The following is a 15,565-nucleotide window of genomic DNA, read 5'->3' on the forward strand; positions in this document are numbered from 1 at the left end:
TCGTTGTATATAGCAGTTACTCATTCACCCGAGCCACAGTTCGCTCTATTGTACGTTTAATAGTGTACATTAATCGCCGTACAACTAGTTACCTTACTGTACCACCAACAACAAGAAAATTATAAAGTAATTCGGGTATTCTTTCCAGACGCCATACACCAAGTACTGAGTAATTTGAACAAGTGTACAGTGTTGGCTAGTGGAGAGCACAGAGTTGTCATGAGGAATTTGTACCGAGTGTTGGCGTTTGTTGCAGCGTCCATGGGGAGCCAGATAACAGAACCACCTCACTACTACCAGACTAAGACAGCCGGATGTAACAGAGAACAGCCAGAATTTTGGTCGTGCCACAACCAGGTAAACTGATAATTTGGTGCTTATCACCTACAGGCTGGCCAGATATTTCATATATAAATCTTGATAAAATCACATAGGGAAAATAATGTCCTCCTTTCCTTGGCCTTTAGTGAGTCCCTTTGTAATATTTAATTTATATATACTTGATATTCCTGCCCGATGCTGCTGGTAACATTGCATAGAGGTTCCTCGTGACATTATGGGAACCCCTTTACTATAATTATGGAATGAACTCTTGAAATTGAATTGTTGGTAATGATAGCAAAGATACTACTACTACTACTACTACTACTACTACTACTACTTTTTTTTTTTTTTTTTTTTTTTTAATCGTGGCCTCCAGCCTCCCCCAATAGCCACACCTTCGCCACCATTTATTTACCTTAATATTAAATATCCTAATACATAAGCAACTATCCTATCTGTGTTAAATTAGTTGAGCCGCAGATCGATGCGGCATTCGGTGACTGTAGCCTCATAGTCGATATCTGCAGCAGTTGACGGAGTAGGGGCAGAAGCTCTCGTTCCCCTGAGGCAGAGCAAAGCCGACCGAAGGAGAGAGAAGGACAGTCGACATCTCATCCAGGCTGTGACATAACTTCTGGGCTGCTGCTTCTGTTCGGAGATCAGCTCCGCGAGTCTGGCGTAGAAACATCTTGCGCTTGGGCCCATCCCACCAGAGGTTGTGAACACTAGCGGAGTGAAGCTGCCTTGATCGACATTTTGAATTCTCTCCCCATATGCCCTTCTCTTGTCGTTCTCGTTCCTCCTATGTGCAGCATCGAGAGCTAGGTTACGGTGACAAACGGCCATGGGATCAAAAATCCTGATGTCGAAGAAGGCTCGCTGTCCCCGCGTCCAGAATCCTCGAGCACTGACGTCCACACGGGCTTCGTTAGATGTGTTTGAAGTCCTGTGTTGGAGGATCTCGCCATCCAGTGGAAGGAGGGTCGGTTCTACCATGACGTCCCGGCAGGTTTCCTTCAACATATTTGCTGTGAGATCCCTTACCTCGTCATGCCTCATGCATATGAAGCCCCCCTTCTTGCAAACCATGGCGTGATCGCCATCATAGGAATAGCCACACACGCATTGGGAGGGCAAACCATCTACTGGCCAACCGTACCTTAGAGCAATGGCATCTGTAAATTCTTGTTTGTTAAGGCTGAAACCATTTGCCCTTATCGGTAACGTAGTTAACCAGTTCGAGGCGCCCACCTCCTGCGCTATAGCTACTTTTTTTGTCAATTTTCTGGAACCTGCAGCAATAGTTGCTGCAACATGTCATTTTGGCAGTGCTGCCGATCTGTTGTAATGGATCTACGGATCTTATTAACTTCGCTGGTGTCCACTTCCCCTGTTGCATTCTGGGCTATTATGTGGTCAGTGAGGGCTGCCGTGAGCTTAAGTGAATTTTGATGTTCAGAGTCAGCAATCTCCTCTGGATTAGTTAGTCCCATCCCTCCCAGTCTTGGTGGAAGTGCAAGAAGTGTTCTTTCTACTGGGGTTAAGTCGTGGTGTTTCACTAGTTTGGGAATGAACTTGACACTGATTGCTTCTTCCAAAGGGTGGAGGAGGGGTCGGATCTCAGGGATGGTACGCATCAGGTAGTTCCAACGATGCTTGACTCCATGTGTGAATGCTGCAAAGGCCGCATGTGGCTCTGTGTTAGCAATCTCCGATAGAGCATGGATTTCGCTAACCCACTCGTTCACCTTTCCCCCTACGTACTGGGTCTTGAAGTCCGTAGTGCCAATTACTGCGCCTAGATGTCTTTGGCCGTCCTTAGTTATTTTGACCTCACTTTCGCCGAAAACCTCCACAGCCCGATCATAATGATCTGGCTTCACGATGAGGAAGGATTTGCTGGCGTTTGGGTGGTACCCTATTTGTGGACCTCGCGATGTTACCAGGTCCCACCACTTTTTGATGTCCTCCACTTTTCCTGCTCCTGTGAGGTCATCAGCATATGCCACTTGTTTGACCCCAGTTGTTTCATACTTTATTTCTTGTTGGAGCACTGATAGGCCTATTGCATACATTGCCATTGCAACGGGGTCCCCCTGTGTTGTTCCCTCGGTCGACTGTAGGATGGTATCACCTCGTAGAGCCTTGTTGTTTACTATGTAGAGGTCTGAAGGATTCCTATACGAATTTTCAACATACATCGCAAAGCTAGGACACTTGATCTTGATGTTGTGCAGTGCAGCCTTGCGGTTAAGTATGTTGAATGCGTTTGAAGCATCCACCAGGAGAACGGCCTCACAATCACGCTGCTCAAATATCAATCTCATGGCGTGAATGGCCGCCTCCCCACCAGCCTGGTGGCCAGCACACACTTGTAGGTTCCCTGCTGCTGCCCTGACATCATCCTTTACCACCTCCATTATACACTTTCCGATGATCCGCCTCAGCACTTCCCCCACCCCTATAGGTCTACATCCTGGTTTCTTTTCCAGAGGAATAAGGCGGCAGGCCGTCAGAGCCTGGAGGTGATGGCAGCAAGAGGATGCAAGCTTTCTTGCAAGGGTGGCAATGGCAGTGCAGAGATCGCTTGCTACAGGGCCAAACTTGTTTGTGCTGAGGATGACTCTCCAACCGTTTGCATCCAGACCTGAAGGGCCGGCTCCGCCTCGAGTCTTCAGTGCCTTTTTCCACACCATCTCTCCTGTTATTTTCTCGAACAGGACAGCGTTTGGTGGGATATAAGCACCCTGGAGCCTGATGCCTTCATCTTCGCTTGCAGGGGGATGTTTCTCTTTCAATAGTTTTAATGTCGCTCTGTTTATTGGCATCACTCCACCGGAGGATTCATGTGTGAGAGATCTTACCGCGAGAGACACTTTTCCCACACGCATTTTGTTTCCAAATTGTCTTGCCACGTCATCGGTGTTTTGCTTTCCGTCACCCGTAGATTTTAGTCTCTCCTGCAGTGTTCTTGCTTCACATAGGAGATCATCTAGGGCCCCAGTCTGCCACATTGTCAACCTTCTCTTCATTGCTGCCACATTTTCTTTGTGCTTAGCCTTTGTGTGTGTCCTCTGACAAAATAGATGTGGTATTATTGCCAGTATTTGAAGAGCTAGGGGGGCGAGGAAGCGGTCCTGAGTGTAATCAGTCATGAAGTGAGTCATCTCCCGAATCATTTCTTTGGTGGCCGCACACTTGGGTGGTTCAAATAAGTTAGCGGGCGACCACTTGACAATTTCTGAGTAGGTTTCTTTGACCCATACGCCTGCATTTTCCATCGACATGCCATTCCACTGAGGCGGCTGTCTCTCATTCTCCTCGTGGACACCTGCTACTGAGGGAGCAGCATTTATTAGTACTACATTATCGGGTTGAGTAGACTCACTGCTATCATTTCGGATATCATCGGGTAGTTGGGTCCCGGCGATATCCACTGTGGCCGCCTGTGTCGGCTCCCTGCGACGTGGGTTCCGACACTGGTCTAGCTTCCTGCAATTCACACATGGTCGGTTATTTCTCGCACAAACACAATTTGTGCAGTTTTGGTTCGGGCTAGCACAGACGCAGCAAGGAATGTTACCAGGCATAGTGACCAGCACCTTGGGCGACGGTAACGTCCGCCTCCGGACATCTGATTTAGTCCCAGGCACAAGATTATACTGGTTCTTATGAGGGAAGGGCGGAGAGGTGACAGGCTGGACTGGTGTGTCCAGGTAGTAGGGGCATACGTGCGCGCGTGGGTGTGTAGGTTACCCCCCCTAATAGCGACCATCCATACATCAGAATGATACACTATGGACAAGAGTTTGTCACACCAGGCACTAGTTTATATTTCCTTGGCACAAATAACCACTATTTATATGGTCTCACTGGTGTAATATCAGTTATGTATACTCACTAGGTTCGTCGAGACCCTACATTAAGAGTCCGTTACTATGGTGGTGGGGGGGTGGGGGCGACCGCATGGGCAGCACTCTCGGCCCCATAGGGGCGATAGTCTCGGGACCACCCCTGTCACAGTAGGCCTAACGACACTGACCTTGGCGCCGAGCCTTCTCATTATCCTACCACTGACCCAGCACAGGTCACCACTCACTTGGTGAACGCCGGTGAACACACGGAATATTTACAATTTATGCCGTAAGGGATGAGGAGAAACCTTGGGTGGCAATGCTTAGGGTGACATCCGATATTCACGGACACATTGTCAAATTCCCGCTCCCACACAACGAGTATGTCCCCACCAATAACACTTTAGATCAGGAGGGACGGTCCACGACACCCACGCCGCGCTGGCCGCCTACTACTACTACTACTACTACTACTACTACTACTACTACTACTACTATTACTACTACTACTACTACTATTACTACTACTAATAATAATAATAATAATAATAATAATAATAATAATAATTTATAGGTCGTGAGTTCAGGTATTCCCTCCACTAATATGATGTGAGAGAGAGAGAGAGAGAGAGAGAGAGAGAGAGAGAGTAAAATCCTCATACGAGTATAATACAGGTATACTGTGCAGCATATACTGTATACAGCATCTAGACGTCATAGTGTACCTAGACAGTACAGGTATACAGATATACAGTTGCAATCAGTAAGGTATTTTAACCAATCATGTGTGTTCCTCCTCGTGGCAACACACGGTAAATGGGTGCCTTGTGGGTCCAGGCTAGACCAGCAAAGGATCTCGGAATAGCAGTGGGCCCCAGAGGGACTGCGCATAGGCCACTGGCATGTGGACACGTCCTGGCGCCTACCAACCATTGCCCCGCTGCCTTGCGGATTAACCTTGGTTGGTATAAGGCTACGGGAGTAAACCCTAAATGAAAAATCTGCGGTGGAGCCCCGCATCAAGCAGATATGCTAACAGAGCTCCAACAAGCCCAACGGTGGTATAGGCAGAAGAGGTGACCAACATGGGAACCCAACGACTACACCGGCGGACGAAGGCAATGCCTGATGGACAGGCTACTAAGACGAAACCCAACAAACTGGGCTATCGGCAGTCCATTGCAAATCTCCCTTTCCCCAGTCGTTGCACCAAAGGATCAGGAAAAGGGAGAACCAACATGTGTGGTTGCAGCCTGCGTTCTTGCCTCACCACATAAATCAACTCACGTGCAGCCATCATTCAGCTCATCATACCTCTCATCATCATCAAAACCCTTATACCCCTAAAAGTCCTATGGCGACGGACGATTGGCGACGGGGACAGGCAGAGATGACTGCTTGGAGTCTCTAGTCACAACTCTGCACATGGGCGGCACAGATCAGATGGTCGTTTATGTACTGGGATCTAGGCAGCAGTGCAATCCGGTCCTGTCTGTGCGACTGAGCAGCCCTTTCGGGTAGCCACTCTGCTCACCCCACATGGGGTGGGGGCTAGAAAAGGTGCCCTAAACATAGGCTGTCTAAAAACCCAACCTGACTGAGCAACTGCACCCACTAAGGTCATCCTTATACGGTCGAAGACACAATCGAAATTACAGATCCAAACCAAAAAAAAAAATCCAACTTCTTATGCATGAAATGTCAGGACCCTTCTGGATACTGCTGTTGTGGCAAAAGGGCTGGCTAGGTATAACATCCACATAACAGCCATCAGTGAGTTCCAGTTTCCAGACGAGGGTCAACTCACAGAACGGGGGTCTGGCTATACTTCTTCTGGAAGGGTAAGCCTGCTGCAGAGAGAAACCGCATTAATGTAGTTGTCTTTGTCATCCATCAATGCATCCTACACAGACTAACTGAAATGCCTATTGGGGTCAACGTGCGCCTCATAACACTCCGCGTCCCACTGAAATTCATGCCTTTTTAATCAGTGCATACGTTCCAACACTGGATGCAGAGGATGAAATCAAAGAGGTCTTTTACTCCGACCTCGACAGAGTGCCAACCTCTGTCTCCAGAGAAGATAAGGTTGTGCTCTTTGGTGACTTCAATGCTAGATTTGGCAGAGATGCTGACATTTGGCAGGGAACCACAGGGAGAAATGAACAAGGCAAGTGTAATCCCAACGGCCTACTCCTCAGCAAGTGTGCTGCACACAACCTCACTATCACCAATACCTTGTTTAGGCAGGCTGACAAGTTCAAGGGTTTGTGGCAAATCCAGGATCCAGACACTGGAATCTCATTGACTACATCATTGTCAGAGAAAGAGATTGCCGAGATGTCCTCATCACCCTAGCCATACGTGACTCAGACCACTGCGACACTGATCATCGACTCGTCAGAGCCAAGCTCTCACTTCACGTCCCACCAAAACGGCGAAGGCAGCAAGCCTCTAGAAGAGGTTTTAACAATAAGCGTCTGGAGGATCCAGCGGTAGCACATGCTTTCTGAGAGCAGCTCGAAGAAGGGCTGATAAACAGCCCGACAACAAACAACCTGTGCCGAATGGGATATTCTCGACACAGTCATGACAAACACCTGCAGAGACCCTCGGCCAGATCGAAAGAATACACCAGGCTTGGTTTGATGAAAATGACCCGGCAATCAATGTACTCATCGATGATAAACGTGCTGCTGTAACTACCTGGCAAAACAATCTTCAGTATTGGACCAAAGCTGATACCTTCCGCAAGAAGAAAGCGGCGGCGCAACGGGAACTTCGCAATCTAAAGAACGACTGGTTTGAAAATAAAGCATGTGAAACAAAAAAATTGCAGATCAGCACAAGATGTGTGAGTTTTTTAATTCCAATAAAACATTTTATGGGCCAATCGCGCATGGCGCAGCCCCCTCCGTTCATCTGACAGGAACTCCACAATTAAAGACGATGAAAGCCTCCTTCACTGCTCTACCGGAACACCAATGTGGATGTCCTGACTACCCAGCAGGGCCATCAGCATCCAGAACTGACCCATCACAGCTATCCTCCATCCCTGGATGAGGTAGCTACTGCCATGAAACAGATAAAAAATAACAAAGCCTCAGGTTTGATGGAATCCCAGCCGAGGTGTATAAAGCAAGAGGACCTCTGCTTACCAGCCGTCTCCACTCTCTCCTGGAGAATATATGGGAAAGGGAGGAAATCCCCCAAGCTCTTAAAGGCGCCTCCATCGTCAATATTTAAAAGAACAAGGGAGATCGGTCAGACTGTGGCAACTACCGTGGGATCTCGTTGCTATCCGTAGCTGGCAAGATTATCGCCCGAGTCCTCCTAAGCAAACTTCTTCCTGAGGCGGAAAACTTCCTCCCAGAATCTCAATGTGGCTTTAGAAGTTTAGACCATCACGTGGCACCACTGACATGATCTTTGCTGTCCGTCAGATACAGGAAAAGTGCAGAGAACAGCGTCGTGATCTGTACATGGCTTTCATCGACCTGACCTGTAATAATAGTAAACGTAACGCTGGCGGGCAACTGAAAAGGTATAAGGATAGTCTTAAGACAAACCTGAAAAGTGCCAAATCGACCCCCTCACCTGGGAGACGATTACTTCACATCGTAACGCTCGGAGGATCACCATACGAGGTGTCAATACTTTCTAGTCAGCCCGACTGCATAACGAGGCAGAGAAGCGCCAACGCCGGAAAGACACTGCCGCTGCCCCTCCCGCACTAGATTTAGCCCCCCACATGTGCAACATCTTTAGTCACCTCAGAACTCACCAACCAAGGTGACATCCTTAATAACTCATATCATTGTATCATACCAGGATGATCGTCATACTCGATTCCAAGTGACAGCAAAGTAGTAGTAGTAGTGTGTGTGTGTGTGTGTGTGTGTGTGTGTGTGTGTGTGTGTGTGTGTGTGTGTGTGTGTACCAGGAAAATGTAATATTCATGTATCGCTGTGAAGAAAGTTTTTGTTATATTTCGTGACGTATTTTCCTCTCTCTCTCTCTCTCTCTCCATAATGTAACCTAACCTAACCGCACCTGCCTTACGCCCACAGTTTGTCAACACACCTCAGTATTCCAGTTGTTTCTTCAGAACTATTGCAGAGGAAAAGGAAGACAAAGATCCGAGGGAGATAGATAGAGAGCGACAAGCAGGTGAGTGAGATAAAAAGATAAAGAGAGAGAGATAATGAGGTGAGTGAGAGAGAAGTAGACAAAGTGAGACAAAGAAAAGAGGAAGAGAGTGAGAGAAAGAGAGATAGAGATAGGTGAGTGAGAGAGAAGTAGACAAAGTGAGACAGAAAAATGAGAAAGAGAAAGAGAGATAGAGATAGGTGAGTGAGAGAGAAGTAGACAAAGTGAGACAAAGAAAAGAGAAAGAGAGTGAGAGAAAGAGAGATAGAGATAGGTGAGTGAGAGAGAAGTAGACAAAGTGAGACAGAAAAATGAGAAAGAGAAAGAGAGATAGAGATAGGTGAGTGAGATAGAAGTAGACAAAGTGAGACAAAGAAAAGAGAAAGAGAGTGAGAGAAAGAGAGATAGAGATAGGTAAGTGAGAGAGAAGGAGACAAAGTGAGACAGAAAAATGAGAAAGAGAAAGAGAGATAGAGATAGGTGAGTGAGATAGAAAGAGAAGGAGTAAGATTGTGTGTTTGATTATAATCTTAGAAACTTTATTTATTTATTTATTTTACAGAATGCACGTTACCTCCCCAGGCAAAGCTTTACCCAGCTCAAGACCGGCCATTCCACCTTGCTCTGTATTACATCAGCGAAGACAATCTATTTCGTCCTGGTCTTGCTATCTACTTTCCCAATAAGACGACAGAAAGTAAGTACATAGGACTATTTACCACCTCCCTCCATCACACACACACACACACACACACACACACACACACAAACACACACAGACAAACACATACACACACATTGAATTATATTACGTATACATTTAATAATAAATTCCATTATTTTTTCTCTGTACTTTATATTTATTTTATATTTCCAGATACAACATTCCGCTTTCAAGATACATATAATTCTCGTGAACAAGATTTATGCTTTCAAATGATTCTTACTAATGTGACTTTACCTCTGCAAGACACCTTGACTTATGACTGCCCGTTCTTTGATCATATCCTCGACCGCACATTACAACTGACCGTACAGGATAGCGGTGGAAGAGGCGGTTTATACTCGTTTGTTGTGCCTAATGCTTCAAGAATTGGTGAGTCACGTTTTGTTTTAGTATTTGGTGAGGTGGAGGTGTGAGGAAGGTGAAGGTGTGAGGTGTGAGGAGGGTGGGGGGGGAGGTGTGAGGAGGGTGAAGGTGTGTGGTATGAGGAGGGTGAAGGTGTGAGGTGGGAGGGTGAAGGTGAGGTATGAGGAGGGTGAAGGTGTGAGGTATGAGGAGGGTGAAGGTGGAGGTGGTATGAGGAGGGTGAAGGTGGGAGGTATGAGGAGGGTGAAGGTGAGGTATGGACGAGGGTGAAGGTGAGAGGTATGGGAGGAGGGTGAAGGTGAGGTATGAGAGTGAAAGAGGTATGAGGAGGGTGAAGGTGAGAGGTATGAGGAGGGTGAAGGTGAGAGGTGTGAGGAGGGGTGAAGGTGAGAGGTATGACGAGGGTGAAGGTGAGAGGTGAGGGTGAAGGTGAGAGGTATGAGGAGGGTGAAGGTGAGGTGAGGAGGGTGAAGGTGTGAGGTATGAGGAGGGTGAAGGTGTGAGGTGTGAGGTATGAGGAGGGTGAAGGTGTGAGGTATGAGGGGAGGTGAGGTATGGGTGAGGTGAGGTGAGGAGGGTGAAGGTGAGAGGTATGACGAGGGTGAAGGTGAGGGTGAAAGGTGAGGTGAGGTAGGAGGAGGGATGAGGAGTGGGTGAAGGTGAGAGGTGTGAGGAGGGTGAAGGTAGGAGGTATGAGGAGGGTGAAAGGTATGAGGAGGTGAAGGTGGAGGTAAGGAGGAGGGTGAAGGTGTGAGGTATGACGAGGGTGAAGGTGAGAGGTATGAGGAGGGTGAAGGTGTGAAGGTATGAGGAGGGTGAAGGTGTGAGGTATGAGGAGGGTGAAGGTGTGAGGTATGAGGAGGGTGAAGGTGTGAGGTATGAGGAGGGTGAAGGTGTGAGGTATGAGGAGGGTGAAGGTGTGAGGTATGAGGAGGGTGAAGGTGAGAGGTATGAGGAGGGTGAAGGTGAGGGGATCTGAACTATCACGATTTACCTGAATATTTTCTCCCCTGCCCACCCTATCCTTCCAGCATAGTTTACCTGGAGATCAATTACCAAAACCTAACCTAACCTAGCCTAACCATAGACCACCTCTCTTTACAGACCACAATATTCTCATGTTTATCTCTGAATGTCCCCCCAAACAGATCCTTACCAGACGAGACAAGAAGACTGGCATCTGTTCCACTATGTCCATCTGTCACACATTCAGAGGCATTTAGGTGTACCAGTGACCCTCCAGACGGCACCGTTTGCTAACCTATCCTATGGTGTTTCCCTTTGGCGCTGTCAGGAAGATGATTGTGCTAACCTAGAACTCGTGAATACATTAAGAATTGAAGGACCTAAACGGTATTTAATGATTTGTTTTTTTTTTTCTCTGTGGTTGGAAGATGATTGTTGTTGTTATTGTTTTTGTTTTTTGTTAGTGTTTGTTTTGTTTTTGTTATTTTTAATGTTTTGTTTTTGCTTTGTTATTATTATTATTATTATTATTATTATTATTATTATTATTATTATTATTATTATTATTATTATTATTATTATTATTATTATTATTATTATTATTATTATTATTATTATTATTATTATTATATGTTAGATATATAATGTTATATGTCTCTTTGGGTTACATGAAGATTAGCCTCCAGCTTATTTCACCTAAGGATTTAATCACCCAAACGCTAACCTAACCTAACCTAACCTAACCTAACCTAACCTAACCTAACCTAACCTAACCTAACCTAACCTAACCTAACCTAACCTTACCTAGCCAAAGCAAATCTAACATTAATTTTCGTTGATTCAGTATCTACCTGCGAGAGGATGAAGCACCTCAGGTAACTCGTGTCTTCCCTCGACCTTCTCCCGGCAAATACCTCATCACATGTCGAATCCTGGACCCAGACTCTCCTGCAGAAGGATTCTACAATGCAACCTCTCCCGAATTTGGTAAGAGTCACTCACCCAGGTTTATGTACTTAGTCTAGGAGATGTAAACAGAGAAACCAGTTATCAGATGAACAACGGTGTTAAAGAGAAATCCGACTGTGAGAAAGATTCAGGATTAATGATAAGTAGAAATCTTAACCCAAGACAACAATGTGTATTTGCTCGAAACAAGGCTAATAAAGTACTTGGGTTCATACAAAGGAGTGTTAGTTACAAGACTAGCGAGGTCATCCTAAAACTATATCTTGCGCTTGCGAGATCTCACTTGGATTACGCAGTTCAGTTCAGATCACCGAACTACAGAATGGATATAGAATCCCTAGAAAGAATTCAGAGGAGAATGACAAGACTAATCCCGGGCATTAGGAACCTTGAGTACAGAGACAGGTTAAAGCATCTTAATCTGCACTCCCTTGAGAAACGTAGAGTGAGGGGCGATATGATCGAGGTGTACAAATGGAAGTCAGGGCTGAACAAAGGGGACATTACAAAGGTACTCAAACTATCCAAGCAGGAGCGAACTCGTAGCAATGATTTTAAATTAGACAAATTTAGATTTAGGCGCGAAATAGGTAAACATTGGTTTGGAAATAGAGTAGTGGATGAGTGGAACAGGTTACCAAACATCATCATTAACTTGAATACGCTGGATAGCTTCAAACATAGGTTGGATGGGCATATGAGCAATAGGGGTTGGGTGTAAACGGGACTGCCCAGTATGGGCCAATAGGCCAACTGCAGTTTCCTCCATTCATATGTTTTTATATCCTTCTAAGTCAGGTTTATGGCAGATTATGTCAGTTTATGTCAGGTCTATGTCAGATTTTATGTCAGTGTATGCCAGGTTTATGTCAATGTAAGTCAGGTTTATGTCAATGTAAGTCAGGTTTGTCAGATTTTATGCCAGCTTATGTCAGATTTTATGCCAGTGTAAGTCACGTTTATGTCAGTGTAAGTCAGGTTTATGTCAGTGTAAGTCAGGTTTCTGTCAGTGTAAGTCAGATTTGTGTCAGATTTTTATGCCAGTTTATGTCAGGTTTATGGCAGATTTTATGTCAATGTACAGGTATGTCAGTTTATGTCAGTGTAAGTCAGGATTACATCAAAAAAATATCAAGGGTTACATATAAAAGTCAAAGGTCACATAATTAGGTCAACTCTTCCTCCAGTCTTAACTACAACATCCTAACACTTACAGTGGTGCCCCCCGATATTTTCCTGACGATGGTGATAGTCATTACTATGGGAGTGCTGGTGGTGGTGGTGACTCTCTCTCTGGCCTGCCGGTACCTACAGAAAGTGCAGAAAGGTGAGTGAGCTGGTTATATTACCTGAAGATTACATAGATACCCTACCAGCTTATATTACCTGAAGATTAACTACCCTAGTGCTAACCTAACTTAACCTAACCACCTTAAACACTAACACTAACCTATCCTAACCACTTTTACACTAACCTTATTTGATATAGGTTGTTAAATATCCCGTGGACAATAACTTAGCAATGATTACTGAAGTTTTCAGTCTTTTTCCTCAGATATTTACCTTCAGCTGAAAGAAGATAAGCAGATGCGTCCCAGAGTGTTGCTGATATACCTTGCAGAGTCCTGGAGTCACTTTGAGGTCGTGGTGAAATTGGCGATTTTCCTGAGAGATACCTGTTTCGTTAACCCTTTCATGGTCGACACTCACAGCATCAGAAAGGTGGGTATGTTGGTATAAGAACATATGAACATAAGAACGGGGAAAAGTGCAGCGGGCCTATTGGCCCACATTGGACAGTCCCGTTTACACCCAACCCCTATTGCTCATATACCCATCCAACCTATGTTTGAAGCTATCCAGTTTATTCGAGTTAATGATGATGTTTGGTAACCTGTTCCACTCATCCACTACTCTATTTCCAAACCAGTGTTTACCGATTTCGCGCCTAAATCTAAATTTGTCTAATTTAAGCCATTGTTACGAGTTTGCTCCTGGTTGGATAGTTTGAGTACCTTTGTTATATCACATTTGTTTAGCCCTGACTTCCATTTATACACCTCGATCATATTGCCCCTCGATCATATTGTCTCTCGAGGGAGTGCAGATTAAGATGCTTTAACCTGTCTCTGTACTCAAGGTTCCTAATGCCCAGGATTAGTCTTGTCATTCTCCTTTGAATTCTTTCTGGGGATTCTATATCCATTCTGTACTACGGTGACCAGAACTGAACTGTGTAATCCAAATGAGGTCTCACAAGCGCTAGATATAGACCTCGCTAGTCTTGTAACTAACACTCCTTTGTATGAACCCAAGTACAGACAGGTGGATATATGATCAGACAGGTGTGACAGACAGGTGGGTATAGGACAAGACAGATGTGATAGACAGATTGGTTTATGACAGACAGGTGGGTATATGACTAGACAGGTGTGCCAGAGAAGGTGGGTTTATGCCAGACTGCAGGTGGATATATGATTAGACAGTTGTGACAAACAGGTGGGTATATGATTAGATAGGTGTGACGGATAGGTTGGTTTATGACAGACAGGTGGGTATATGACTAGACAGGTGTGCCAGACAGATGGGTTTATGAGAGACGGGTGGGTATATAACAGACACGTGTGACAGACAGAAGTATTTGTTGTCATTAGCCAAAGTCTTAGTCTGTGTCTGTAATTGGCTGTACAGTATGTCTTGTAAAGTCATCCGGATGCCTTAATTATCCCAAATGCTAAATATGTCTGGAAAGAATCTACTTTTTCCAAATAGTAAAGTCAAATACCCTGAGACCTAACCTAACATAACCTATTAATCACTCAATGTAGAAATTTAAACAACGACCCCTTAGACTCTTAGACTTAACTTAACCTAACCTAACCTACACTTATTTACAGCACCCTAATAACTGGACAAGCGAACACTTCCAATTAGCTGACCGAGTCGTGTTCCTGGTGCCAGAGAACTTGTCCTCTCAGAGTGTCACGCCCAACAAGCGGCACTGGGAATATGCTCTTTGGTACATGAATGGCCCTACCTTCAACCAGAACCTCCACAAGTTTGGCACTGTGCTCATGCCCTTCAGTGCCCCCGTCCCCCATCAGGTAAGGAAAGATTTTTGAGATAGAAAGATAGATAGATAGATAGATAGATAGATAGATAGATAGATATAAGGAGAGATCCACATGCCATCTCTTTACACAACGCTAGTATATGTATGCCGTCATTCGTTACAGATCGCTCACGTGCATCGCTTTAAACTCCTACAAGACCTGACCAGCTTTGTGATCTGGCTCCACAACGGCAAACTGCTGGACCGCTGGCTGTTCTGGAGGTCACACATCAAATCAACAAGTAGTGAAGGTGACACTCTCTCTTTCCCTGACCTGATGCGCCTCCTACAGAAAGAACCGGTGGGTCACAGAGACGAGAAGTTCAAGTTTGAGTGGACGACCTGTCAAGAAATCCTGAAGGGGGAGGACATTAAGATAGAACAACCTCAACCTGAAGAAGTAGCAGAAGAAACAAAAGAAGCAGAAGATATGACAAAGTGTAGAAATTCCAGTGATAATGACATATCCGAAGTGTTTGATAGGGCCATAGCCGACGTGAGTGTCCTTGTTAGTGAGCAGCCTGACGAAGGAGCCGAAGGATACGAGTCCTCAGACTATGAAGGATCTATCTTAAACGATGATATTTTACTCTAATGATAACAAGAGTAACTGGTGATTTAAGGTCAGAGGTCAGAGGTCAGAGGTCAGCCAATGAGTTACCTTCCCTATAATGAATCCATAGGTGCTCTTGACTTCCCGATCGTCCTACAAAGGTCCCCTCAGACGGCAAGTTTTTGCCAACATGGGGGGTCGACATAAACGTCCCAGAGGAGGTTCTCTCATGGACGCAGACATCTCTGATACGGATGCCATCGCCAACTTGCCTGGTCATACTGAATTCAACACCCTTCAAGAGTCAGACCCCAGTGATTATGACAGTGGCGGTAATGTTTCTATGGGAAACACTAGCCGGAGTGGAAACACCAATGCCACAGACCCTATCACCCTGCCCTCTGCCAACCAGCCAAGTAAGCTGAATCTGCACTTCCCCAAGGACTCACTGAAAACCGTAGAGGAACGCTTTAATTGGATGATGAAGTACTGCAGACAACACCGTCTCAACATTCAATTCCGACAAGGTAAGAACCAGAGCTTTATCA

The 15,565-nt window shown here is 45.5% G+C and overlaps 1 protein-coding gene across 1 annotated transcript; it reads left to right on the forward strand.

Moving 5' to 3' along the window:
* LOC121866862 lies at positions 1-15,326 on the forward strand. The gene is made up of 10 exons (XM_042366600.1): positions 1-357; positions 8,249-8,348; positions 8,890-9,024; positions 9,205-9,423; positions 10,566-10,770; positions 11,228-11,370; positions 12,569-12,679; positions 12,908-13,074; positions 14,250-14,456; positions 14,589-15,326. Exons 1-10 carry the CDS (start codon positions 220-222, stop codon positions 15,057-15,059), a joined length of 1,896 nt encoding a protein of 631 aa, XP_042222534.1. The 5' UTR covers positions 1-219; the 3' UTR covers positions 15,060-15,326.
* Positions 15,327-15,565: the final 239 nt, after the last annotated feature.

Source organism: Homarus americanus, unplaced genomic scaffold (assembly GCF_018991925.1).
Source record: "Homarus americanus isolate GMGI-L3 unplaced genomic scaffold, GMGI_Hamer_2.0 scaffold29851, whole genome shotgun sequence".
Lineage (NCBI taxonomy): Eukaryota > Metazoa > Arthropoda > Malacostraca > Decapoda > Nephropidae > Homarus > Homarus americanus.

Bases quoted from the DNA above. Each gene is read 5' to 3' on its own strand.
- LOC121866862 (XM_042366600.1), top strand. From the start codon at position 220: ATGAGGAATTTGTACCGAGTGTTGGCGTTTGTTGCAGCGTCCATGGGG. The intron at 11,371-12,568 runs GTAAGAGTCACT...TAACACTTACAG, and splicing joins TGCAACCTCTCCCGAATTTG to TGGTGCCCCCCGATATTTTC. The intron at 13,075-14,249 runs GTGGGTATGTTG...ACTTATTTACAG, and splicing joins ACACTCACAGCATCAGAAAG to CACCCTAATAACTGGACAAG.